Source organism: Poecilia mexicana, unplaced genomic scaffold, assembly GCF_051168715.1.
Source record: "Poecilia mexicana isolate PSO_F unplaced genomic scaffold, ASM5116871v1 scaffold_20, whole genome shotgun sequence".
NCBI classification, from domain to species: domain Eukaryota; kingdom Metazoa; phylum Chordata; class Actinopteri; order Cyprinodontiformes; family Poeciliidae; genus Poecilia; species Poecilia mexicana.
The window spans coordinates 10119811-10146493 of NW_028263389.1; the positions used below are offsets into that span (position 1 = coordinate 10119811).

Below are 26683 nucleotides of genomic sequence, written 5' to 3' on the forward strand. Positions count from 1 at the left end.
GGTAATGCATGTGAAAGTGGTTATTAGAGAAAAGGCTTTTTAATGATGAACATACTCACTTTAAAAGCAAGATGGCAACAAGCAGGAAGACCATCTTGATAAACAGTAAAAAATTAAAAAAAATATATACATACAAAACTGAACTGGTAAAAATAACAAAAAGCCCATGCAAAAGTCACAGAAAAGGAAAAAAAAATAGACAAAAGTATATACTGACAGGGGCAGATGGCAATTACACAACAAAAAAGGTGTTGAGTGTTAGATAAGCGTGCTTACCTTGGGATTGTCTCCTAGACCCTAGTTGTGTTGTACTCTGATTCATGTTTGCTCAAAGAGCCAATGAGGCAGAACCTGAAATGTTATGTCTCTTTCATTTAATATCAAACTCATTTTGCATAGAGGTTAGAATGCATTATGTACTACACACTGTAAATGTAATAAACTTAATTTGTCATTTGGTGGGCATAAGGAGCCTTGCATGCATGACTGCAGTTAATCATTACAGCACAATCAGGAATATCCTGGAGTGAGTACATAGAAAGTCCATGCAAAGTTCATATAAAGTTTCTTAAATGCTCTATGATTCCTTCATACAGCAGTTTTGTAAACACACTGCAGCTTTCAAGCCGTCTAGATGCAATTACAACATGTTTATTTTTGTTAATAAAATAGATGCTAATGTCAAGAGAACATATTTTCCGTATCGCAGTTTGGAATCAAGTGCATATTTTGTAACTTGCATTATTGTAAAAAATATATGGAATTTCAACAAGGCACCAATTTAAGCCCTTTTGATTATTGTCAGATTAGAGACTAAAACAAATGGCATCAATGACAATGAAACGACAAATCTCAAAGAACAGATAGAATTAAATATAGCTGTCAAATACATATGAACAAATATAGAAAGCTAACTGGGATGCGTTACAAGTTTGAGGATGAGCATGCAAGATGAGACACACTGTATTTTAGCCCTTTGTTAGAATTTGGGATGGCAGAAAACAGGTGAGTAAAGAGGGTGAACTGAAAAGTGAATGGTAAAATGGAAAATAAACAACAAAAGGAAGACTAAGAACAACGCTCAAATAAAACAACAACAACAAAAAAAACATAGGTGAATATTTGTTGCACATTTCAAACTTTGTCATTGTTAACTATGGTGCAGCTGTTCCTTCCTCATCAGAAATCTATGGATACTGACCGCTGTACTGCCTTTTCGTGGCGCGACAGTCGGTGGCTCGTCGTGGGAACTTCTTCCAGGTCATCGTCCAGGTCGCACCCGTTGTCTGCCGCCTCTTGCGAGTAGCTGTGCTTCATGACCAAGATGCTCCTGCGGTTCCCTGTGGCCGGCAGCAGCGGCCGCACCGACATGGGCGGCTGTGGAAGGTCTGCGAGCAGAGCTGCCGCGGCCCCTGAGTCACGGGCACTTAAGTTACTCCGGCTCCCTCGCCCGCTGAGCGACAGCTGCGATATGTGCGCGGATCCGGGGCAGGAGGGGGAGCCACAGTGGTGGTCGTGGATGCAGCGGGAGGAGGCCTGGCGGAGGGCGTGGTAGTTCTCGAAGTCCTCCGCCAAGTCAACCAAATCTGCAGAGGCTGCTGTGGGCGTGGCAGCGCTCCGTAAAGTACACAGCTCGTAGTGAGGGGGCTCGAAGACCTCCTGAAACATGGTGGGGTCGAAGTCTTCTCGTCGCAAGATATACTTCTTACGCGGCTGCTTTATCTGAACAATTACTGAGACAATGAGGAGGATGAAGACGATGCAGCAAGTCACACCAATTATGGCCCCGTTTGTGGAATTCAGATTGTCCAGGAATTTGGTATTAGTTTTCTCTGCAATGGTAGAAACACATGAAAACCTATATGAAAGAGGAAGAATCTCATGATAAATATCAACATTATTTTCTCAGTAATAGAAGAGCAGTGACAAAACATTGAGTGTTAGGTCATTAGATAAAACAGTTAATTATCTGGTCACACTTTACCAATGTTCACTTCAGGTAGGTATACGTGGCATTTCATTAAGTCACACAGACTCAAAAATACCAAATGGGATTGAGTATTTACCCTCATTAATATAAGCTAATATGTTCTAAAAAGAAGTAGCACCTTGTTTTCTTTGCACCCATCATCAAGCATTAATGCCTCTTTTTTTAGTGAACATGGTAAAGTTAATGTAGGTTAGTTGGTACCTGTAACAATCCTGACTTTTAAGCATGACTCATAAATTCTGCAATTGAGTGTTTGTTAAAGATTTGGAAGTGAAGGAGTAAAGAAAAAAAGTTAAACTCCTAATTGTAGACTATTTTCATTTGTTTTCTTTACCACTCTGATCTTGATTTATTCCTGTTTACCATTACCATCTATTCTTCATCATCGTATTTTTTCAGTGCTTCGAACCAACATCAGCTCTGCTAACTACACATATCTGGTGCCTCTCTTTTTCCATTCTTTGCCTTCGGTAGCTTAATTATTTTTCCTCTATTATGTTATTTGTTCTGCCTTTAAAGTGATATGTGTTGTGCTCAATGTGTGCAAATTATTGATTGAAAAAATGCTGTGACATTCTCCAACAGAAAGCAAGCAGAAAGATCAGGCAAATAAAGAGCAGAAATTAGGCAAATAAACTGGTGTAATTATTAAAGAGGAGGCCACTTCCTTTTGCACGCTTCACGCAACTGAATAAAAATGTCACTTTAAAAATACATCCATTGTTTTTGTTAATAGCATGAGCATCTGTAAAAACTAATTCCAACAAACAGAATACCAATCTGTGCTCTGATCACTGACATTTAAAAACTGGATGAAATCGTAGCACAGAGCACAGAGCTTCAGTGACAGTAACGGATTACATTAAAGGGAGTGAAAGGGAAAGGAATAAAACTTGACATTTTCACAATAATTCAAAACATTGTGGGACCTAATGCATTACTACAGCAGAAAAACGATAACCTCAAAATCCCACAGAGCTATGCAGTCTATTCACCGGGTACAAATAGACTCGGTTCTGTTAATCTTTTCTGTGTATGAAGAAAAATATATGCATATATATATATACATATATACTGAATTGCTACTGTTTTAACCTGAGGACCATAGGTGTCAAATAAAAGTGACAACTCTTAGTGTACAATTGAAGCTGTGGTGACAATGTGTGCAAAGGATGTGAAGGCTGAAAGATTGGAGGAGTTAAAGTGACTTTGCTGCAGCATTTTAAAGTCTTATCGGTCTACCTTTTCCCTTCTGTCATAATATGTGTGAACAAAAAGGCTTTGATAATACAGCATTATTTCAGACTTTTCATGTTAATATGAATAATTAGGTTTATCGCCTAACACCCCAAGCACTTGACATCCTTATTTGTACGCCTTTGTCAATAGAGAATGCCCCCGGTGTAAATACTAGGAAAATATGATGCCATACTGTTGCTGGAAAAAAGTTGCTATTTATGGCTTATAACTTCTTAGTGAGCATGCAATTAAAGGGCAATTTCACTTATTTAAAAGGAACCCACACTGCATTTGATTTTCTTAAAACCAGAACCGGGATATTCTACACTCTACAGAGATTCTGTGAAACACAGATCAATTTTCCTAAGTCTTTATATATTTTTAAAAACACAAGCTTTCCTGCCATTTGGGAGACCTCAGATGGTTGCTGGGGTCCAGAAAAAAAAAAGAAAAAGAGGCCATTCAAGCAAGAACAGCCACGGCCAACATTGTAAAAGTTGGTTGTTTTTCAAAATGTTCCAAATTGATTCAAAATATCTTAAAGCAGATTAAAAATAATGGTATTCAAGCAAGCTTCCGTAAAAGCCGTTTCTTGCTCTGCAACTGTCTCAACAATTTCTAAGCTTTTCCTCAAGCTAAATGCTTTAGCAATCAAAGGCTACCCGCTCCAAAAGCTAGGTAATTGCATTGTGTGATTTACTGAAACAGTGTTAATTTAATTGCCAGGGTCAAGACCTCTGTGTTCATCCACTTCGTCAAGTGAACCCGTTCTTTTGGCCTTGTCACATAAAACAGATGTCTCTTGTTAAAAACTGGTGCCAAGACAGAACAAACAACTATTGAACACTGCTATCAAGTTTGATCTGGATTTTTAAATAGGCAGTGCATGATGACAACCAGGAACTTTGTTTCACTACTGAAAAAGTAGCAGAACAGATATTGGCATAAATAAGCAAAAATAAATAAATAAATAAAAATAATAATAAATGACATGAAAAATATGCTGCATAAATGCACATAAAATACCTTGCAAGAATCTTGCCTTGTTAATTTTTTCGTATTTTGTACTTCAGAGCAGCACTACTTCAACATATTTTTACTTATGTAAAAAGTAAAAAGTAGCCAACCAAATATGACTCAATTAAGAGTAAAAAAAAAAAAAAAAAAAGTACAGGCCAAACAAAGAAGCAGGTGTACAAGCAATAAATTTCCCTAACATCTACTGAAAGTTTGTGTGATTTTGGGTTAAAACATGTTTTTTTTTCCACAGTTTCTGAAGTGACTCGGAGTAGGTAGGGTATAAAGAAATTTGTCTCAAGTAAAAGTAAAAGCTTAGCAGAGGAAAATTACTCCTAAAAGTATTTTTTTTATTTTGGCAAAAAATTACTTAAGTAAATGTAACTAACATTACATTTACTTAAGTAAATGTTCAGCTGTTCTTGGCATGACATAAAATGCCAAGAAAATACAATAAAGATGTTGCTTTGTCTTGTGACAAAATGTAAAAATGTTTGCAATGTTACTGTGTGCTGGTCTGTTGCAGGAACCTTTGAAAACACATCTTACACATCTGCATCTCACCTTTGCATTGATTCTCATCCCAGGGGTAGACACAGTTCTGAATGCCGTTGCACACCAGAGTGTAGTTTATGCACATGTTACTGTGACAAAAGAAGGCATCAGCATCACATGGAGCTGCACAGGAGGGGGAGGAAAAAAAAAAAAAAAAAAAAAGCAGAGTTACCAAACACTAAAATCCAATAATTTGTTCATGAAACATTAACATTTGACCTGTCCCTTTAAATTGGATGAGACATATGTTCACATTTTACAAGAGTAAGTCTAAGAAATAATATTTGCTAGAGCACAAAGTTGCATTTGAAGTTACAGATGGGGAGAAGCTGTAGTGTGCCAGGTTTTTGAGGAAAAAAAAAAAAAATTGGATCAGAATTACTCAGATCAGATCAGTTCCCTCTGCACACATCTGTTCTTCATGAATTTTCATCATTGCCCTCCTCTTCAAAAAACATCTTGGGTGACAACTTGAGGATACAAATTAATTCCTCAGAACATATCCACATTATGCTCGTATGAATTATGTGACTTTTCAAAAATCCTCCAAACCTGAATAAAACCATTCCTGGTGATTATTTCCCCGCCCTTCCCGCAAATTTCATCAATAATCATTGAATATTATTACGGAGCATGCGGTCTACTATAGCAACGACTCTTCTGACCAGGCATGTTTAAGCTGGAGCTTTTGATATCTTCGCCGTCCTGTGATGACTGTTTGTAGCAAAGCCATCAGTCAGCAGGAAAAAGACATGAAATCGATACGGAACTGTTGCTAACGCCATTGTCGTATGAATGTGGAGGTTCAGAATTAAAAGCCAAGGTGCCCTTGTTCTCCACAACCAATCAAGCTAATGCACAAGCCAGATGAATGGTCAGTTCAAAGCTCTTACCTGGTAATTCTGGAGAAAATAAAAAAAGGCCAGTACTTAATGAATCAAGCACGCAAATGATCCATAATTACGTTACATGTTTAGACATACAGCAGTTTGTTTATTCTTCATTTAGTCCATAAATAAAGGAGGAAGTCAATGTAACATCCTGAAAAGGTTGAGATAATTTATAGCATGTTTTTTTTTTTTTTTTTTTTTTGATAAACCAGACATCATTTGTTAATGGGTGAAGTTTTCACCAGTATCTAGAGTTTAATTATGTCCCACGCTGCTTATTCATCAAGGACTTTGTTCACCGGAGCAGCCAAAGCTCTTGTCAGCTGCTTGCTTTATGTTGGCATACAGTTCTGACCATATTTATTTCTACCACTAGTAAAGTTGCAAAAAGTAGCCTTAAAATGAATTAATATTTATTGCAGTAGCATAATGTCACATGGTAAGCCTTTAATTTGAGTACATTTATTGAGTAAGGGGGAAAAAAAGTCTTGTTAAAAAGTCATTATATTGTGATAATAAATCACCTGTGGCACAATTGATAGTACAACCAAACAAACCCAATAAAACTAATGGAACGGAAGAATTTTTTGTTTATACTTTACCTTTTAAGTGTTATTGGATGTAATAGTTCCTTATTTGCTGTTTCCAAATAAGACCTGGCACAAACATACATTACTTTTAGCCCCTGGCTTTTAGTCTGTGTAATATATTCATCTTGCCACCATGTAAAATGAGCGGGATGGTAAGGGAGGTAAATCTCTAGAGCCTTCTCCTAGAAACTGCAACAAAACGTGTTTTTGTGGAGTCACTAGGTTTCCACGACAACAGATGATATCTGATTGCCAAATGGTTGAAAGGAAATTATGCCAGAAAAAAAAAGCATTTTGTTTGTCCTATAGTCACAAATCTAAATAGATGAAATCTTCTAACCTCTACCAAGATTTTAACTGAAACTATGCAATTTGATCTGACAAGAGCAACAACAAACTTTTCAGTGAAAAAAAACAAACAGACAAAAACAAAAAAACAAAATAAAACAAACAAAAACAACGCAGGTGATTCTGGTATGAAACAAAAGATGGATGTGTTGGAAAGCACTTCATGTTTACCATTACGTAGAGTGGAGGATCTGTGATGCTGTGGGCCGGTTTCTCTTCCAAATTCAATGGATTACAGATTCTAAAATATCAGGATACTTTAAATACAATCTGGTGGCCTCTACCAGTAAACAGAAAGCGGGCCAGCTGAACATGGAGAAGAGAAGAGTTGATAGAAACCAGGACTTTAAAAGGCTTTATGGAAACTGCAGAAAGCAAAATGTTCAAAGATATCTCTATGAATGTGTCCTCCCACATTGTGAGATTTCATAGAAGTGTTGTCCTATTTGTAGAACGCGCTGTAGCAATGACAGCAATAATTTTAGTAATTGATACGGTGCTAAAAATGTAGGATTTCTATCATGACTTTTGGATGGCCCCAAAATAGAATCTCCACTCTGCTTAATATGCACGGCACATCTTACTGGCATTTATTTGTATGTGAGGCATGTTTTAAGATGTCTTTAAATAGCGACTGTCCCACAAGTAACTCCTGACACGCAGGGATAATGAATGGCTCTCTTTGGTCATTAGTCGTTTGTTACAGAGGAAGTGTCCTTCCCCTTCTCCTGCCCGTCTCATGTTGTCTCTCCTTATCTCTTTCTTTCTTCCTCCCTCTCACATAACACTGTCACTGGCACTGAAGGAGCTTGGCAGAAGTGTGGCAGAGCTGGGGACTCTTGAGACAGTGTTACCACTGTGATGTATGGCTGTTGTTATTTCAGTTCTCATCCCGATTGAGTAATAACACACACAGAAAAAATAAAGAGCGACTTATCTCTTTCTCATTCTCCTACGCGTCCCGCCTGGACCTTCGTCGTAACGCCCTGAATCAAACTATCCTCTCTCTGTGTATCCGAACGCTCTAATTTTCATTCAAAAACTCTCCGTATGCGTGTCGATCTGGTTGTCAGCGAGTGCAACGTCCTACATTATGTGCCAAACCTCTGACAGTTTGTTCCAGTTATCAGCCCCTAGAGGGAGCCCACGTCATCTCGCTTCGCCACCTCTGGTTTCTTCTATTCTCCTCGAGGTGAGACCAGACATAAAGACCGCAGTCTGCTCTTATCTTCAGCGAAATTAATTTCAGGACATTTTGTTATCACTGTGCCCTTTTGCCCACAAATAAATGTTCACAGCCACTAGTGGAGAGATATAAATAAACTCCTAAATGAGTGTCTGGAAGAAGTCTTTGGGTGTCTGCAGAGCTGAAAAGGGTCTTTTGCTGCAAAGCAGAAAACAGGCTCGTTGAGAATAGTTTAACTGAAAAAAGTGAATGCCAATCTCCATTTAATCGCTTGCTCTTTGGATTACAAGGGCCTGGCATTGGTGTTTCTATGCGGTGTGAATGAAGCGCCCTTCATCGTTACTGACACCCTTCATAGCGACGTTTGAAACTCCTTAAAATACATTTAGCTTTTGTTGCAGTTGCATAATCTTACACTGACAAAAAACAAAAACAAAACAAAAAAATCATTTGTCACCACATTTGTCCAAGTTCACAGTCAGAGCAAGGAATTAAGTGTAAAACAACTAAAACTGTGATAAACAAGCTGGGATGAGGACAGAACCAAAACTGAATGGTAAGGTAAAGTAACAACAACTCAGAATTGGAGATTCAATGTCACCATCAAGACCGTAACTGGAACTGTACACTTGAACCAGAAGAGACCAAGACTGAAGGTTTCAGCAACTAAAATTACAGGTGGGTCTGATATTAAAACAACGGATGCCATCATATGTGGCAAAGCACCCTCATACATCTTTGCAAGGAAAGACAACATTGGAGGACGCTGTGTAGGTGTTATAACTAAATATACTTTGGATGGATGGATATATTTTTCTGATTCTAATATGCAAACATTTTTAAAGTAAAAAAAATAAATAAAATGCAGTTGAATGCAACTGAATGTGTTCCACTAATCATTAAGCAAAAGACTCATCCATGTACAACTTGTTGAGCAGAGACTGGGCGTGAAAGCTGCCAAAATTCATAGAGTGGCATTGGAACAAAAATGTTATTCAAGTTGTTTGCTCAAAGTCCGAAGTCTGTGAAAAATTTGCTTAACATTTATTGTCGTTTTTGCCTTTTGAGTACACAAACTGAGTTTGAAGCAGACTCTAATAGAATGAATTTTTTCAATTTCCTATTCTTTGGTCTACGTGGAGCACCGTGCTGTTGTAGCCGTGATCACTTTTCCCTGACAGCGAGAGTTTTTGCTCACCTCTTACAATGGATGGAAAAATTATGCTTTCTTCACAAAAATAAGAAATGTTCACCTATCGCTGCAGCTTCAATGCTCAATTTGCCTCCTACGAATCATCCATCCCTTTTGTCATTAATCTTGATTCATCTGAGATCCAGTGAAATGCTCCAGTCCAACCTGCAGTGGCTTCCTGATTGCAACAGAAGCCGGGATAACAGGTGTACACACACGGCATAATCTGACCAAAACCACGCAAAGATCCCACCACTAAGACAATAAAGAAGCTTTCCAAGAATAATAATAATAATAAAAAAAAGAAGTGATGTGTGCAGTGAAGCCAGAGCAAATTTCCATCTGCAACCCCAGAGACGTGTTGCAGATGAGGTGAAACAATGCTGACGGCTGAGATGTCACACAGGCACATTTATCACCTAAGACATAATTGCTTCTTGGATGAAGGGGTTCGCTGTCTTATGGCTCACATTTGTGATTGTGCACTGCAAAGCAGGACTGAATGTGTGAGCGGACAGCAAAGGGAGGTCAGTTTGAATAAAGGAAGATATTTGCATTCATGAACACTCTGCACACAAATACATCTCACTGGAATTTGGCAGGTGTAAACAGCTCTCTAAAAGCTGTTGGTTCCACTGGGAACAAACAAACAAATATGATTTAACATCAGGATAGGCTGTGCTGTGAGCTGCAAATGCATCCCCTTCAACCTCTCGGTTGCAGTAGGTGGACTTATTTGGAGATTGTCCAATCATTAGTGATTTGCTGTTTTGTTTTTCTTCTTATCACAGCAAACAACACTATAGATCAAAAGAGGTTGCTCTTAAATGCATATACTATCATTAGGGAGCCAGAAAGCCTAAAATCTTGAATGTGTGAAACAAGGAAAAATTATAGTCTGCATTTTCATTGTTGTTCAAAAGCAGATACATTATTTTAAACAGACCTCTCTGGAAAAAAAAGAGTGATTTGAGTCACACCCACTGAAACAGGAGATTACTACCAGACATGAGTGATGGCAGAATTTTTGTAATTGCCCTGTATTAAAATCCATCACATTAATTACTGCATGGAATGTTTTGTAACTTAAAAAAAATATATTTTAAAAGCGAATATATCAACTGGATGTGTGAACATGTTTTGGTAACAAAGAAAAAAAAAAAACAGAGAAAAGATTTGCTATGGAGATCATCTTCTATGCAAGAATGTTTTTAAGGGGAAAATCTGAGAAAAGGACTTAACACAGTTCATAGGATAACCGAGACAAACGGTTCGAGGGGCAAAAACAGCCAGATTACCATCACCATCAGAGCTGATGTTTGTGAGCACAAAGTCAGGGAGGAGTATGCTTAAGTTTGTAGTGTCTTTTTTTTTTTTAAATGTGTCCACTGTCAGGGAAAAACATAAATTTAATCTCTCCAGTAAACATAACTGCACAAACATCAGCTTCAACTGTGACTGTTTTTATTTTTAAATCCAGTCAAAAAGCAAATACTTCTCCTGACTTCCTCCTTCTCACTGTATTTAAGATGGCATCAAACTTGAGCTGGAGGCTTTCCATCACTACTTTTGTCGTGAGTAGATATTGTGTCATCACTCTTCGTCAACTTTTGTCAACATTCTTAGCAGCCTTGCTTGCTTGTTTTTTTTCTTACATTTCTTTTTGGCATATTTCTTAAATTTGATAATGAAATTGACTAAAGCTACTGCAAGACACAATGCAAGATACAACACAACTCAAAAGATTGTCATACGCACTTAATCGACCTGATACCTTTTTCAGCGTATACGTTTTTTTGAGTGAACTTTAATTGTTTGCAAAAAGAAACAGTCTGTAGTAAAGTTGACTAAATTATTTGCTCTACCACTTTGCTCTGCAGAGATCGAATCCATCTATGCATTCAGCGTTGGCAGAGTTGTTGTGGAACTGCTCAGCTGTGGTCGATGCTGCTCTAAATGCGAGGTCTGGCTGAGGACTGCCCGAGTGACTTGGACTGAATCGTTGCCCCGGCAACAGCCCATCATGGCTCTGAATGGCGAAAAAGGTCTTATATGGGGACTCACGCAACACACCACAAGTATTTCTACTGCGAGTTGTGTTGCCTAGCCTTATGAAAAGCATGTTACCTGCTGTAACAATTCATGTGGAAAAGTAAAAATATCTACATGGTTTGATCCTTTTATGTGGAAAAAGTGATATTTACTTATTTCAATAACTCTCTTCTACCACAATTTGTTGAATCAGACAAGTTCAGCTGACTTTTTGCACCTTTTACTATGTTCAGAAATTATGCAGACATACATTCTTTGAACTGCCTGTTTTGCTTTTACGAAATTCCCCGTTTTTCTAATGAAACCCTGAACATGACCACTTCTGCCTTTCCATTCTATATGTCAGCTTCCAAAACCTTTTACTTTGATATACACACACCATGAGCAAAGTCACATGGACGCAAGTGTGCTTTTCGTGAAATTTGCCTTACGTTCTTGGTAGGTTGTGAAAAGGATGCGGAAGCGGCTCTTGCGGCTGAGCTCGTCCGCCCACATCCGGATGACTCCCAGCGTGGACACCAGCATGATGTCGTTGGCCACCGTGGAGCAGAACTTGCTCTTCAGGTCTTCCACAGAGCTTAAACAAACACAGAAGGATATTAGAAGATGCATTCTATTGCAAAAGGGACATAACCACTGCACCTCTAAATAACCCTCCCTGCTGACTTCATTTTGTTCGTAACGCTTCTTGTGTCATTTCTGGCGTTTACACTTACAATGTGTGCAATAGAAAGAGCCTTTTGGGACGTGGGCCAGCTTTGATCTAATGCAACCACACACATGGATAATTATCTTCCTCACAGCTGATCAAATCATCATCCTCCTCATTTTATGGCTGCTGGCAAACACAAATGACTTGTTGACTATTTTCTTTAGATGGGTTATTGTTAGACACCAAACTAGTTCTCTGCAATAGCACAGAAATCCTGAAAAAAACAAAAAACAAACTTACTGTAAATAAAATAAAATAAAAATACTGTAATGCTGTTCATCAGCATCCTATCAAGATAGCACATTTCTGGATTAAATTACTTCTGGTTTGGTCTTGAGGGAACTAACTACAGTGTCACAGTCAAACTTTTTAATACAGTTTTTGTTTCTGGAAAATAGATGGCTGTTCTCAGCAATTGCAGTTGGATTATTAGACAAAACATACAGTGAAACAAGAGGAACTTTTATGTTTCTTGACATTTTTTTTCCCATTGAGAGTTATTATTCACAGTATGATGATGTGACGTCTTAAAACAACTGCATTTGGTGTTTGCTCGTGTTGTCTCTGACTAATATTTCAATTAGTTAGATTTATGGAAAAGGAGTGGTAAATATGCAAACAATAAAATAAAGGAAATCAGGAAAGGGGCAAACACTTCATACCACTGATTTTATTTGAGAGTCCTACCTTCCTCCGTCATACACTGCTACAAAGTTGCGTTTGCATTCATTGGAGTTTGCCATCTCATAGTCCAGAAAACGCAGATAGATCTGGAGCGACACAAGAGAGGAGATTGGACAAAAACAGATTAACTGGGAAAATGGAACAATACTGTTGCAAAAAGGGAAAATAAATATAGCACATTGGAGGAGAATCATCAAAAAAGCTTTTGTTTCAATCTTCTACAACCTTCTAATTAAAACACCTACTTAGCACACCTTATCATTTCACAGTATTTCTCCTATGCTCCCTGACTGCCTCGACATCAATGCCAGTTATTTATTCATCAGGCCGAGATCGAACTTCATCATAGCTCGGCTTTGTTCTGCTGTGTACAGCCCTCACCATCATGCCGGGTTAATGAGTGGACAGCTATGACAGAGAAATGTGACACTTTTAAAACGCCCAAAGACACGCGCTACAGATCGGCCAGGATAATGGACTTCGCAGTGACAACCTGGCTTTGACAACATGACAAGTGAAATGTATCGGAGCGCAAAAACAAGCTAAATGCTTCCCCTGGGGTCTCATATAAAAGGGTCAATAAGCTTTCATCGAGCCAAAAATGGTCAAAGTCAGCTTCTCTATTCTCACATCTGCACACTTGTGTGTCAGGCATACTTATACTCCAACACTTGTACTTACAATGTCTTGCAAATTCAATCAAGTTTTTCATATTTTGTGATGCTGCAACCACAAATTTTGAAACATTTCATTGAGATTTTTTGTGATAGATAGATCAAAACAAAATAGACAATAATAGTGAGGTGTACAGGGAAGATTGGTTAAGCCCTATTTACTTTGATGCCACAATATAAATATAACTTTTCTTTCACAGCAAAGGTTTGTTGGAGGATGTAAGTGAAAAAAAAACAACAACATTATGAACACACCAAAAGCATAAAGTGGGGACTTATAAAGCAAGATTAGGTTGTAAAACAATATTTCACACATTAATTCTCTACATATCTGAAAATGGAAAAAGTACACCGTAGCTGAAAACCATCTAAAATAACAAACCAAGTATATAATATTTATACAGTAACTAAGGAGTACTATCTTGGCCATTTGAAGTGGATTTAAGTTAGCTATATAAATGTAGAGAGAGCTTAATACAAATGCATTCCTTTTATTGGTCTATTACATCAAATTCTAGTGAAATATATAGAGGCTTTTAACTGTGTGTCGTGACCAGGGTATTAAGAAGACTCGGCCATGTACACACAGCAGATGTTAAGAAATGTGTTTATTATACATAATGTATTAATAGAATCCCATTTTGATGTTTACACCTGTATCTTAATCAATTTAATGATGTCAAATCTTGAAACATCTGCTGAATGGTCAAAGTCATTAACTGTCTGATAGATGACGCTGCGCCACTGACTGAAACATTGACAAAACAGCATAATTATCTGATAAATAAGCTGAAAGGTAAACACAAATGAAAGGAATTGAATGTTTTTGTTTTTTCAGCTACTCCTTTGATAAACCGAGTGAAGAAAAAAAATCCAAAGCCAGATGGCAAAAAACAGAAAAAAGAAAGATGTAATCAAAATTTATAAGTCCGAATTATTTGGTCTCGTAGGAAAAAAGAAAAAAGAAAAAAAAAAAAAGAACGGCTGCTTCCTTAATAGCAATAGCCAATAATGGCAAAGACTCAATCGCTGACTGAAGAAGATAATGTTCTCTCTGTGCCCAGCTAAAAGGTGCCCAGAACACAGCATGCTGCTCCTTACAGTCAGAGTGATCCTTGTCTTCATAAAATATGAACAAAGTGTCAGAAAGTTCAGACAGACATGTTGGAAAAAAATAGACACGACAAACATGTTGCATGGTGGAAATAATCTTTGACACTTCCAAGAGCTGCCAGGTGTAACTTGGACACCTGTCTAAACAGAAATAACAAGAGGGGGAAATGTAGCTAACAAAAAAAAAAAAAAAAAACCCACACACACAACCCACAGACATACACGTATTTGCAGTCTGACGTTTTATTTTGCAGGCATGTGTCTGATTAAATGTTCTTTCATGATGCCTTGGATACCAGTAAAAGCTCATTAATTTTGATTTTTTTTTTCTCCCCCTGTGGTTGCTACAAATTCTCTTTAGAAAAAAAAAAGATGTTCAGATGACACATGCTGGTGTAAAGATCTAACATCATCATTAAAAGTGGTGCATTGCTGTCACTTCTGGCAACAACACATGGCCATTACTGCTTTCTGCAGGTGTGCCTACCCCTTACCATGACTCTTTCTCTCTCTCTTTGCCATCTGCCTTCCACACTTAATCTCCATCCCTTTTACATTTAGACCTTAGATAAAATACATTATTTAGCAACCCCGAGCCCCCGACCCTCTTCCTTTTCTGCACCCCGTTTTTCCTGCCTACTCTCTGGAGTCCGCCGGTGCAGTCTAATTAGAGCCTCCGGCGTAGGATGTCATTATCTCTCGACTGTTTCTGGCACACTGGCAACAGTGCAGCGCTGTAAGAGCATAGAGGGGTATTGAACAATTTGCTCAGATTACAGCACGGCAACATGTATGTAACATATAAAGTGAGGGGAGGCGGGATTCACTCCTTCACTGCGGTAACATAAGCGTGTGTCTGCACTCTCTGACAGACACACGAACCAGAGGTTTTATACGCTTCGTGAGTTTTGCAGATAGAGCCAGTGAGAAGTTTAAAACCGTGCACCTGTAGAGATTGAATCATGCTCGAAAATGCATTCGCGTTCGTGCCTATCGGTACCACTGAGTGGAAACCTTTGGCCCTTGACTTGCCCTGGGATGTGATTTTGCAGGATGACATTTTAAAATGATTTTAACTTTATAAAATATATCACTTTCCAATGGTCCCGTTATGTTCGTTTTTCATTAATCACGTCTGTAAATTGTAAAACTGACTCACGTTCTTTGGCATGCATGCAAATATCGCACTGTACCAGAATAGGTTACATGCTGAATAATAATAATTAAAAAAAAAAGAAATAAAAATCAGTCTTGTATTGATAAGGGCTCAGCATCCCTCTGCCTTCCTTTCATTAAAAAAATTTTTTTTTACTACTACTTATAGCACATCCCCAATTCCCCGCTGATGATTCAGAAAAAGTCTGAAGGTGGATGGTGCAATCTTACAGCTCCAGTGGCCTTGACTTTTAAAGCAGCTGAATCAGAAGGGCATTTCCGACTGAAACAAAGGCATTAGTGGGAAATATGCAACCCTGAAGAGGATGCCAGATAAGAACAGCTGCTGCAGCCATGAATCATTGCCATACCATTGTTATCAGCCAGCCATATCATAAACCAGCATGCGTATGCGTCAGAGGAGGCTGGAACATAAAAGAGCAGGAGGCTTTTCTCTTTTCTGAGAGCCAGAGGAAGTCCGAATCAACCATTATGTTAGCTAAGAATCACCCAGCTTATTGTCATTTAAATTACTTTATTTAAATGGCATGTTGGGGAAAACATGCAGCAGAAGAAAAAAATAGAGTATTGATCTGAGTGAAGCAACAGTGACATTTACTGGAAGCAAACATAAATAATTTTTCTACCTTTAAAAACAGGTATGACTCAAGGTAAAAAAAAAAAAAAAAAAAAAAACATGTACATGAATAAAATATTTAATTAACGTAGTTAAGAATGCAAAACAATTCAAAAATTGCATACTTCAATTGAAAAAAAAAAGACATGTAACTAATCAAATGTACTCCATTCAATAATCAATGCTCCGCAGCCGTTTTGAGCTTGGTGGTCATAATGTTATGGCTGATCAGTGTAACTAGCACAAAGTCTTTGAAATATGTGTTTTTTTTTCTGTTTGGTGCTTCAGGCTCAGGAGACTTTTAATCCTTTAGCATTAATGCAGCACAGGTACCTCCCAAAGATAAGGAAGCGAGTCTACAGTGTATTCGTGGCTGGAGTGAAGTTGTGCATGTTTACGAGTGTTGGAGCATATCTGTATTTTTATTTTTTTTTTATGCATGCAGGGTTGCGTCCAGACACTGGCATAGAAAACAAATATGGGAAGCCTCAGGGTAAAGGGTTAAACTGCATCGTAACACCATTTCATCAGTGCTATATCATCCTGTCTTTTTCTGCCCCGACCAAGTCTTCCTCTCTCTCATCCTCTCTTTTTACTCTCCACATCCTTTCTGTGCTTTGTTCCTCTTGGCAACACTGCTTCGATTAAAAAAAACGAGCACCTGGCCCTAAGTAAGCCCTTCTGCCTGTTTGTCTTTCTGACCCTAGCGACGGAAGGCTTTCCTCCCCGCAGCGACAAAAACCTTCACGGGCAACAGAATATGTTTCTGCGTTGTCTGAGGAGACACAAAACTAAATCAACTAACTTACATCGTTATCGCAGCTGGATGAGGAATGGTTAAGTTACTGACCTTGGAACGGGGTGGAGCACGGATGTACCATTTACAGTCGACGGCCTCGGTGGCACCTGCTTTCCCGTCTCTTGTGATCTGGTGGGACTCAACGATACCTTCTGGACCAACCATGTCATACTGACAGGCTGAAACACAGGTGTATGCATAAACACGTACAAAAGCAATGTTCCGTATATGCAGTCATGTGAAAAGGAAATATTCTGCATGGGAAAGTCATTGGAAACGCGAAGTACACCGCAGGAATCAATAAAAACCTGAAACAGTTATTTTCTCAGATCATAGTGGAGGAATTTTGTCCCATTCTTTGTAACTTTGCTTCAGCTAATGGAGGTTTTTGATGATATGCTTTAATAGAGAACTAGTGGGATCCCAACACAGCATTGTAGGACAGGGTAAGGTTTTAACGTTACAAAGTGTTAACTTTTAACCCTTCCCTGTTTAGTGGAAAGGCACACCTCTCTGATCCAGAATAGCAAATTGCCCTCTTAAATTTGATATAAGCAGCAAAGGTATACTTAATGTGTATTCACACCAGCCCTGTTTGGTCCGCTTTAATCAGACTCTAGTTTGTCTTGAAAGTCCAGCTCTTTTGGGGAGGTGTGAATGAGCAATCAAACTCTGATGCGGACCAAAAAAAAAAAAAAAAAAAAAAAAGCAAACACTGGTCCAACAAAAAACCTCGTTTGAATGCATACGTGGATGCAAACAGACCACACACCGCTCCAAAAGCAGGAAGCGAACTATAGTGCAGGGCATTCTGGGTGAATATTACTAAAAACAAATGCAAGACTCTAACTCTAGAGGGAGAAATGGCTCGTGGTATTTTACCAAAGACAAAAGTGAAATCTTACAACCGCTAACATTTGACGCTGCTCTATTTTTGTTTACATTTTATGAAGAAAGAAGTTGTAGTCTTCTTTGAAATGGCACAAATGTTGCAGTATTACTCTGAACTGAGTATCAGATATGAAAACATCCTCTGTGTTTTACCGTATTGTATTAACATTGATTGAAAGTGATAACAAATGTACATCTTTTGTCCATTGTAGGTGGTTTAATGTGGTGTGTAAATTGATTGATGGATGGATGAATGGATGCTACAGGTACATATGCAAATATTGCAACAGTGAAACACAGTTTGTACAGAGCAGCATTACAAGCCCTAGGAAGAAAAAAACTGTGGTAAAACATGGTGAGTAATGTAATCAGAAATGAGGCAGAAAGAGAAAAAGGAACAAAAAAAGCAAAAAAACAAAAAAATAACAGAAGTAAAAACAGAGACTGAGAGAGTATACCTACAGGGCAGAGGTGGGGGTACTCCCAAATCAGCAAAGTCGGGATCTGAGGAGATAGAAGAGGGGAAACAGAGAGGTGGGGGCATTTATTTTTAATGCCTGAAATACATTTTTTTATAACACAGCAGCAAAGTGCATAATGCATAAGGGAAGCCTGTGTATGAAGAACTCACATGACCTATGAATTCTGGCAATCTTAAGTGATGTGGTAAAAATCTATATTTTTTATGTGTTTTTATGAACAGGAGACTTATTTTGACAACTTACACCAGTGAAACAAGTATAGTTATGGTTACATATTGTTATATTTCATCATATTGGAAATAACTGAGCATGAATAGGTGTTTCCTTTTTTTTTTACATATGTGACTGAGCTTGTTTAAGGCTATTACATTATCATAATTACATACAAAGCCATGCCTAATTATATGTGCATGGCTTGCACACTCGAAACAGTGAAAAAAAAAGAGTTATCAGTAGACATTTTACGGTTGTGACATTAAGCCGTATGGTTCCATAAGACGAAAGAGATGTTTTTGCATTTATAAGAGGGAAGCTATCATCTCTATCAGTACCGCAGCTAGTTTTAATATGCGTATTTGTAATGTACGCAGTTCAACACAGCATCGGAGCCACCGGTGTAAAAGCACATCAGATTTAAATGAGCATGTTTTCTGAACTCCCAGGACGTAAAGTACAGTGCACATGTTGAGGTCTCTATAGCTCAGGTGTGCAAAGTATTTCATACGGTAAGAAGACAAAACATGATATCTCTTGTTTTATGGTAAAGATAAAATGCATGGTTAAAGCATGAAAGAAAGCAACATCAAGAGTCTTTCATGGTTCACAGGAATAATTCAAAGCTTTCAAGGACATTGCAGAAATCACAAACATTACCAGGTCACTGTTAGGTCAGCGATAGTACTTACAATTAAGATGACCCTAGAAGTCACAAAAAAATTATGTTTACTGTTGATTCATACTATTATTTATATTTACCAATGTGTGCATGAGTGCTGCGAGTGTGCTACAGTGGATTGTACTTACTATCTTTTAGTTAGCAGAGCTTCAGCATTAGCAGCTGAGACAATGGAGACACCGTTTAACACGTCGACAGGGACGAGACTACCTGCTTGTATTTTATGCAGGTTAGTGAAATTAAAAGAACATTAAACAGAAAATTAAACAGAATGAGCTCCTGATGCAGAAATAAAGTGAGTTGTTACCAGTCAATAACTTTACAAAGCGAAATTTTACATCAGACTCATGAGTAAGTTGCACGAGGAAGGTAAAGTTTTGAGTACTGCTGCAATATGTTGGATCAAAATGGCTGCCCGTGATGACAACATCTTTTACCTAACATCACAGTTTGCTAATCCTGAAGATTCAATGTTATGACATCTCCAATGTTGTAATGATAGACGTCGTCTGTTGAGAAGACCATAGAGAAGTGATCTTTTGATCACTTCTCTATGGACAGAAGTCGTCTAAGCTTCAACTTGCTCTTTTCTCATCACTTCAGTAGAAACGTTTCTGTTTTCCAATGAAAGTTCAAAATCGGAAAGTCTACAGTTAGAAATCAAGATCAACTCCAGAAATATTAAAGCGTAATTTACTAATTCTGATTTAGCACGTTACTTTTTGATATAACATGTAAATAGAGTAGATATCGTATTAAACCAGTTCCATTTGACTTCATTTGATCCCAGTAACAAAGCTTGTGTGCCTTTGCAGATCTGCAGTCAGTTATAATCTTCTGACTGCCTTCATCTGAGGACGCACAAAATCCACTCGAGGATAAATGGTGACATGGCTACCACTGACTGAGCTCAGTGTGGAAAATGAGCTCTGATTGCACAGCATGAACTCCTTTCCTAAATGCCACTGACTTTTTTTTTTTGTCTGTGTAGACGCTCTAAATTCTTGGTCTAGACATGAGTCAGTGACTATTTGTTCTAGCTCAGCAGACATGGAAAAAAAGAAGTCGGAAATAGCTTGCAATGAACACCTGGTGACGGAACAAAATTTGCACAAAAAATGTAAATCAAACCTCAAATAAGGATAAAGTTACCATTGAAAGGCAAAGTTAGTTTTTTTTCAACTAATTGCAGCTGTGTTCAAAGTCAAAACGTAATTCCAGTAAGCTTTCTAAAGGACAGTCTTTTGAGAAGCATTTAAAAAACTAGGACTACATTAAATGATTTATAATTAGTGTATAAGAGTCAATAAGAGATATGTTTGACGTGATATGCTCTTTCGAGGCTTTGATTACTCTCCACACCTGTTGCTCTGAACATGATTTAAAATCTATCTCTGCAAAGTTGAGCAGCAATCAGTATACGCCTAGCTGGCTTTGGATTGTTCAGTGATACTGCACGACTCATTTTCTTGTTTGTTTTTATCTTTAAAGGAAAGAAAGTTACAACTAAACAACCCTGATTTTGCTCAAGAGCATTTCCCTGCTTTCTGCAGGAGAATATGAGGTGATTATTCATCTTTATATTAGACATATTGAAAAAAAAACAAACCCCTAAAACATTTGGCCGTTACTTAAAGCATATATTTCATGACAAACTTTGAAGGCTTCTGTTCTCTCCACCTCTGTGTTATTGCTTATGTCTGTGAGAAATGAAAAAAAAAAAAAACAAACAGAGTAGAAGACATTGACCTCAAGGTCATATTTGCTGCCTTTTTGAGATGATTTCTTATTTGCATAAGGTATCATGATCCACATAACGATCACAAGGCCAGCCTGCATGAGAGCAGGCTGACAGCACGCCTTTAATAAAGGCTGTTCTTAACATAGCAACAGAGATCTCACCACAGGACTACAGTGCCTGTAAATTCCTCCATGGCGACCCTTGACCTTTCTAAACTTGAGCAGTTGAATGTTAATGAGACATCCTCCGTGCCTCCATTGATCAGCCCCCTTCCTTTCCTGTCTGTCACCACTGATTAATGGATCCAATCAATTAGCTGGATTGATGAAATGAATGACGAACTAAATGTTTACTCTCTGTATGAGTGATGATGTAACGTATTTACAATCTCAGCAAGATTCATAATCTCAGCCACGTCGGTGACACTACATCACAGTGTGAATATGATATTGCCAAAGCTCTGCTGAGTTTCTTCCCAGCATGCCGACGTTATTAATTTGTTTGTTTTGTGCTGTCATTGTCATTAACTTCCCCCTATGGGGTCCCCAATTTATACACTGTGGAAACAGCTTTGTATTAGCAGAAGAAATTTAGTGCAAAATGCCACACATTTTCCTCTGTTAAAAGTCCAAATTCTTGCACTCAGCTCTGACAAGAGCATGCTCACTTGAAAGCCCAGAACATAGAGTTGGATTTTAAATCTTTAAAATGGACTGTCTGCTGAGGTTGCTTTCGAAGCAAAATGCCCCTAAGATACAACATTTTAACGTTGACTGGTACAACAATAGAACAGAGTATTTTGTGTGCAGCTGGGAACTGACCTCAGGCCGACAGAACCCTGCCACCGGACTGTCCATGTCTGAAAAACTAATATTTAACAAATAGCTTGAGCCCGTGTTCACTAAGAGGACGACTATGACTTTGTCCCAGGTACAGAAGCTTTGCTGGCCTTTTTAAGTTGCTTTTCAACAGTAGTGTTGCAGACCTAGCTTGTAGCATTAGCACAGCTAATCAACCAGATTCTTTCAAATTACATAAACTGGACAAAAAAAAAAACAACAACAAAAAACTGTGTACATACTATGCAAGCCTCGACTACAAGCAAACATTTTTATAAAATGTTCCGTTAGATTTTTTCTAACATGTCCCTTCATATGAGAGGCTGGTAAATTGGACATTCCTGACGTAGACATTAGTGAATTGTTATAATGTCTTATGCGTAGATTAACACAGTTCAGATTTGTAGTACAAAGTGTTCCCCATATGTCCTTTAGGCACTCACAAATGAAACAGCGTGCTACAGAGCTGAAGATGTGAACTTCTAATGACTACAATCCCATAAGTGTTGCATTACTTTTCATAACACAGACATGAACAGAATGTTTTATTAATAAGGTACAATAAATCGCATTTAAAGTTAAATCGCATACTTCACTGCTACACTTGCTGCACATCCCTTCGCTGTTAACTCTTGCCCCTAATGTATGCATAACTGATGAGCAAGCTCATGATTGTGAGTGTGGAACAATGTTTCAGGAATTAAACATGAGAAGAGGAAAAGAGAAAGCAAAGGCACCGACAAGCAGCCCACACACAAAACTCCGTTTCCCAATGGCCTCATTTCCTCCCAACCACTTGGTGCTGACATTTAAATAAGCATCTGATTAATAATCTCTGTTTATGTGGTTGATCGAGTTAATGAATAGGCACCATTAATCACACCAACCACATATGTGGATAAAGTTCCACCAAAGGACCAAAACGGAGCTGCGGGAGGAAAAAGAGAGCGCGAACAGGGGTGACCGTCTCTCATGTCATTATATACTGCTCAAAAAAAAATAAAGGGAACATTTCACTTTCATTTTGTGTGTGGCTCCAAATCCAGGCCTCCATTGGTTAATAAATTTGATTTCCATTGATGATTTTTGTGTGATTTTGTTGTCAGCACATTCAACTTTGTACAGAACAAAGTATTCAATGAGAATATTTCATTCATTCAGATCTAGGATGTGTTATTTGAGTGTTACCTTTATTTTTTTGAGCAGTGTAGTTCAACTAACATCCAGATCCCACATCAAACCAACACAAATACACGCTGGACTGTTTGCTTGAGAAAACATGTGTCACTGTGAAAATCTCGCCTAATGAAACACTGCTTTAGAAATTAGCCACGTATCTGATGTGGCTCGGCGGGACTCTCTTTGGTTGACAAACCATCTGCACTTTGAAAAATTTGATGTCAAACGTGGATGCTGTAGGACCTGCAAAGGACTGATGGGATTTACCACAGCCTGGGTGTCATGGTCAGTGAGCTGGGTCTGTGCCTTGAATGGCGATTAGCGCCGATGTGTACCGCGACGCCATGTCACGAGCGTCAACATCTACACATCAGCAGTCCTACTAGAAACTGCACCACATAGCAAAGAAGGGAAAAAAAAAAAACACGTCTTGCTTACGGCGAAGAAAAAAAAGATCTGACGAATATATTTTCCCTGTGAACCTTAGTTCACTTTGTTTTACATTCATACAGACAGCTGCCCTTGACCTCGTAATAAACGGTCTGTAACCCTGCAGGAAGAGCTTGTCGCTGGCAAAACTCTCCTGAGTAATTTCCAATCCTACCACAACTATCTATGGTTCAAGTGCCCTTGATTAAAAGCACTTAACCCCCAGGATGTTCTGGTGGAGGATTCCAATATCCAGGAATATCTGTTCAAAGAGAAAGATCCTCTGTCAGCACCTGGAGGACAAACTGTTACGTTTTTAGAGGCATATAGATTACAGAAAGGGTGTGATCTCTGTCCTTGCGTTTGAACTAACGATTCATACGATACATTATTGATCTCCATAAGGAAAACAGCGAATAGAAAAGCGCTGGGAGCAGAAAGGGATAAAGTGTCTTTCTCAAGGACGCCACGGCACAACAAGAATACCGGCACATATGCATTGTCATCATGGTGTTGTTAAAAGACTTGAAGGTGCCCAAAGCACAATTTTCTGCAAAGGTTTATAGAGAGAACACTAAAAGGTTGCTCTTGCTCCATCAGCACAATGTGCTCGAGCACTTAAAGGGTCAAAGAAGAAACCAAAATGGCTGTTGCTTTGAACAGATCTGTAAAAGAGAGAAATAAAAATCTTTATCCCCAGTGGAACCTCTCAAAGCACAAAGGAACCCATTCACCGCCTTGCACATGTAAGCACTTTCTGCTCATGAGAGACAGCTGGTCAACTAAGTGAGACGTATTAGACAGTTGGGAAAACAAAGCATGATTCCAAATGACCAATATGCACCATTTTCACAAAATAGTCCTGTCACACAGCTGCACAAAATGCCTATTTAATTTGACTTCCCATTGCTGGAAGTTGGCATTTACTTGCTTCATGGAAGCTCAAGGAAATATGAACTCTTAACTTTAATGCCACATTGGCTTTTCAAAAGTTATTTTTTTCTGTTTAGTTTTTGAAAGTCAATTCATGCCTTCGCCTAAAGTGTTTCCAGCTTGCACAGGTAAACCGAGCGAAGCAAAAAGAAACAAAGCATTAAAATTGCTCAGAAAATATTTGATTTAAAAAAGTTTTTTTTTGGAGGTTTTAGGAAGCCTTCAAAATAAGGTTTTGCAACCTAAATGAACTTCTATCTATGATGGGAAGACAAAAAGAGACGGAATTGAAAACAGCTTTGAGCCATTAGTTTCTGTAAAACGGAAAAATGTGCCGTGTGTTGAATAAATGAGCTGTTTGTCAACACACAGATCTGGCTTCATCTAATTTATGCGTGCATCTGGTTACAACATCCTTTTTCTTTACAGGGCTGAAAGGAAAATGCAGCCATTTATTCGAGCTGCCATTTCCGTACAATAAGTCAAGAAGTGCAGCCTCGTCTCCCTCACTGTGCGGCAAACTTTCGTGTCAATCTTCCTCGCAGCTGACAAACTTTTGTCAAGCCCACCGACTACTCTGAAGTGTGTGCAGCAGTGTAAGCAGTGTGCCAGCAATTTGAGCAATACTTTTTTTAGCAAGTCACTTTTTAAAAAATGAATAATTACAATTAACATGTTGAAGTCCCAGTCCTAGTCAAAATACAAATGTCGAAAACTGATTTTTGGCAAAAACCTACAACGTCAGAAGAGTTTTGCCTTGCCAAAGGTTCGCAGTTTGAGTGTGCACTCTTCCCAGTAATTCATCTACAACTTAATTACTGTATATTGAAATCTATTTTCATCATTCCTTTCAGCTGGGAGTTCTGTAATGTAGTTTTAATGTATCATTACAGCGTGTCCAACATATCTAAGCTTTTGGCATGTTCGAGCTAATTCAAAGCACTGCAAAAGGACTATCAAAGATTCAAGTACCCTTTGTTCTCTAAACCACTCTAATGAGTACTTTTTTATTACCACAATACAATTATGTACTGTGGGATTTTTGAGGACATGTTTCTCATTTTCAGTTAATTACTTTTTCTTCTCAAGGCTTTTCAGAAAAAAAAAAAACTCTTTTTTTCTCTTTAATTAAAGAGACATTTCATTTCAGTTAAGTCAAAAGGGGTTTGTGTCAAACTTGCTGGATCTGATGCAACACGTGACTGCTAGGCATCGTACGGTATGCAATAAAACACAAACCGGGTTTTTCTGTCTTCGAGTCATTTTTCACACCTTAGGAAATTTAACTGTCAAATGTATCCTCTTTAAAAATATGTTATCTTTAGGTTAGTTTTTTTTTTTTTTTTTTTTTTTTTTTAGCTGACAACAACTCACTCGCCAGTGGTGACTGTTCTGGCCCCTCTCTGCTCCATAAAACACACTGTCCACTCGAGAGTACTTCACATAAGCCCACTTCAAATAGATTTCAATAATATTTTGACCAGGCTGTTTTCCTATGCAATTTTTTTTTTTTTTTTTTTTTTTTGTCAGCAAAGCTCTACAGATTTTACTTAGTGTCTGGCAGAAACTGAAGTCACCTGCAGTTGCCCTCACAATAGTTGAGTAAATATGTCCATCAAGACTTTCATTTTGAGAAGACTGCACAGCATTTCAATCACCCAGGTGGAGTTCTCTTTTTGCTTCCCAATCCGCACTTACTCTCAGTAATGTGAATGCTGTCCCTGTCCTCATTTCAGTGATTCAGGGAAACAGTGACAAGCCCAAAAAAAAAAACTGAAAAAAAAACTGCTAAGACATCACAACACTATCACCTCGTGAAGAGTTTCTCCTGCCCGGTGTGAATACAGCACCGTGTCTCTGTGTTAAGCAATGGCATGCTGAAGTGATCCAAGGATGAAGTATAGTCTCACTATGCTTGCAGTCATCTTTTTTTCAGTTTTGGTAGTGATATAGTCGTTAAATCTTCTTCTTTCAGTTCCAAGAAATTCTATAAGATAAAATGGATCTGGTCTTTACAATCTGTAAATTATTAAAGTCTAATCTAAAGTGTAAAGAGTGAAAATCTCACAGTGTCCATTAAACAAAAATGGAGCCAAAAAAAAAAAAACAAACAAACAAAAAAAAACATCTGTGCATGGAAACTTGCTGCATTCAGAGGATTTAATAAGGGAAGTAGCAGCTAATCAATGCACAGCACAGCTTATGGCTTGTTCAGAAACTGTTTCCAGCCTTGCCTCTAATCAACGGTAATACTGAGGGGACATGTTGTGCGTAGATACTCATTTTTGGCTCTTAAGTAAAATAAAAAAAATATATTTAATCTGTCTAACCCATTATGTAGAGATAGTTTCAAAAAAGTGACTAAAAATGACCCCACAAGAAACCCTCACCCCAAATCATGACATCGGAATACAACAGAAAAACGTATCCTGACATTGTAAGCAAATGAGAAACAGTCTGA

At 38.2% G+C, this 26683-nt stretch overlaps 1 protein-coding gene across 1 annotated transcript; it reads right to left on the bottom strand.

Moving 5' to 3' along the window:
• Positions 1–576: 576 nt before the first annotated feature.
• Positions 577–18540, bottom strand: neto1l (neuropilin (NRP) and tolloid (TLL)-like 1, like). Its single transcript, XM_088001550.1, has 5 exons — positions 16885–18540; positions 12459–12541; positions 11491–11636; positions 4811–4924; positions 577–1832 (listed from the first exon to the last, which is right to left on the bottom strand). The coding sequence occupies exons 1-5, from the start codon at positions 16996–16998 to the stop codon at positions 1180–1182; spliced, it is 1110 nt and encodes a 369-aa protein (XP_087857676.1). The 5' UTR covers positions 16999–18540; the 3' UTR covers positions 577–1179.
• Between the last annotated feature and the right edge of the window lie 8143 nt (positions 18541–26683).

Excerpts from the sequence above, each read along its gene's own strand:
- neto1l (XM_088001550.1), bottom strand. The coding sequence starts at position 16,998 with ATGGTTGGTCCAGAAGGTATCGTTGAGTCCCACCAGATCACAAGAGAC. Across the intron at positions 12,542-16,884 it reads GTGCTCCACCCCGTTCCAAG|ATCTATCTGCGTTTTCTGGA; the intron begins GTCAGTAACTTA and ends GTGTCGCTCCAG. Across the intron at positions 11,637-12,458 it reads GCAGTGTATGACGGAGGAAG|CTCTGTGGAAGACCTGAAGA; the intron begins GTAGGACTCTCA and ends TGTTTGTTTAAG.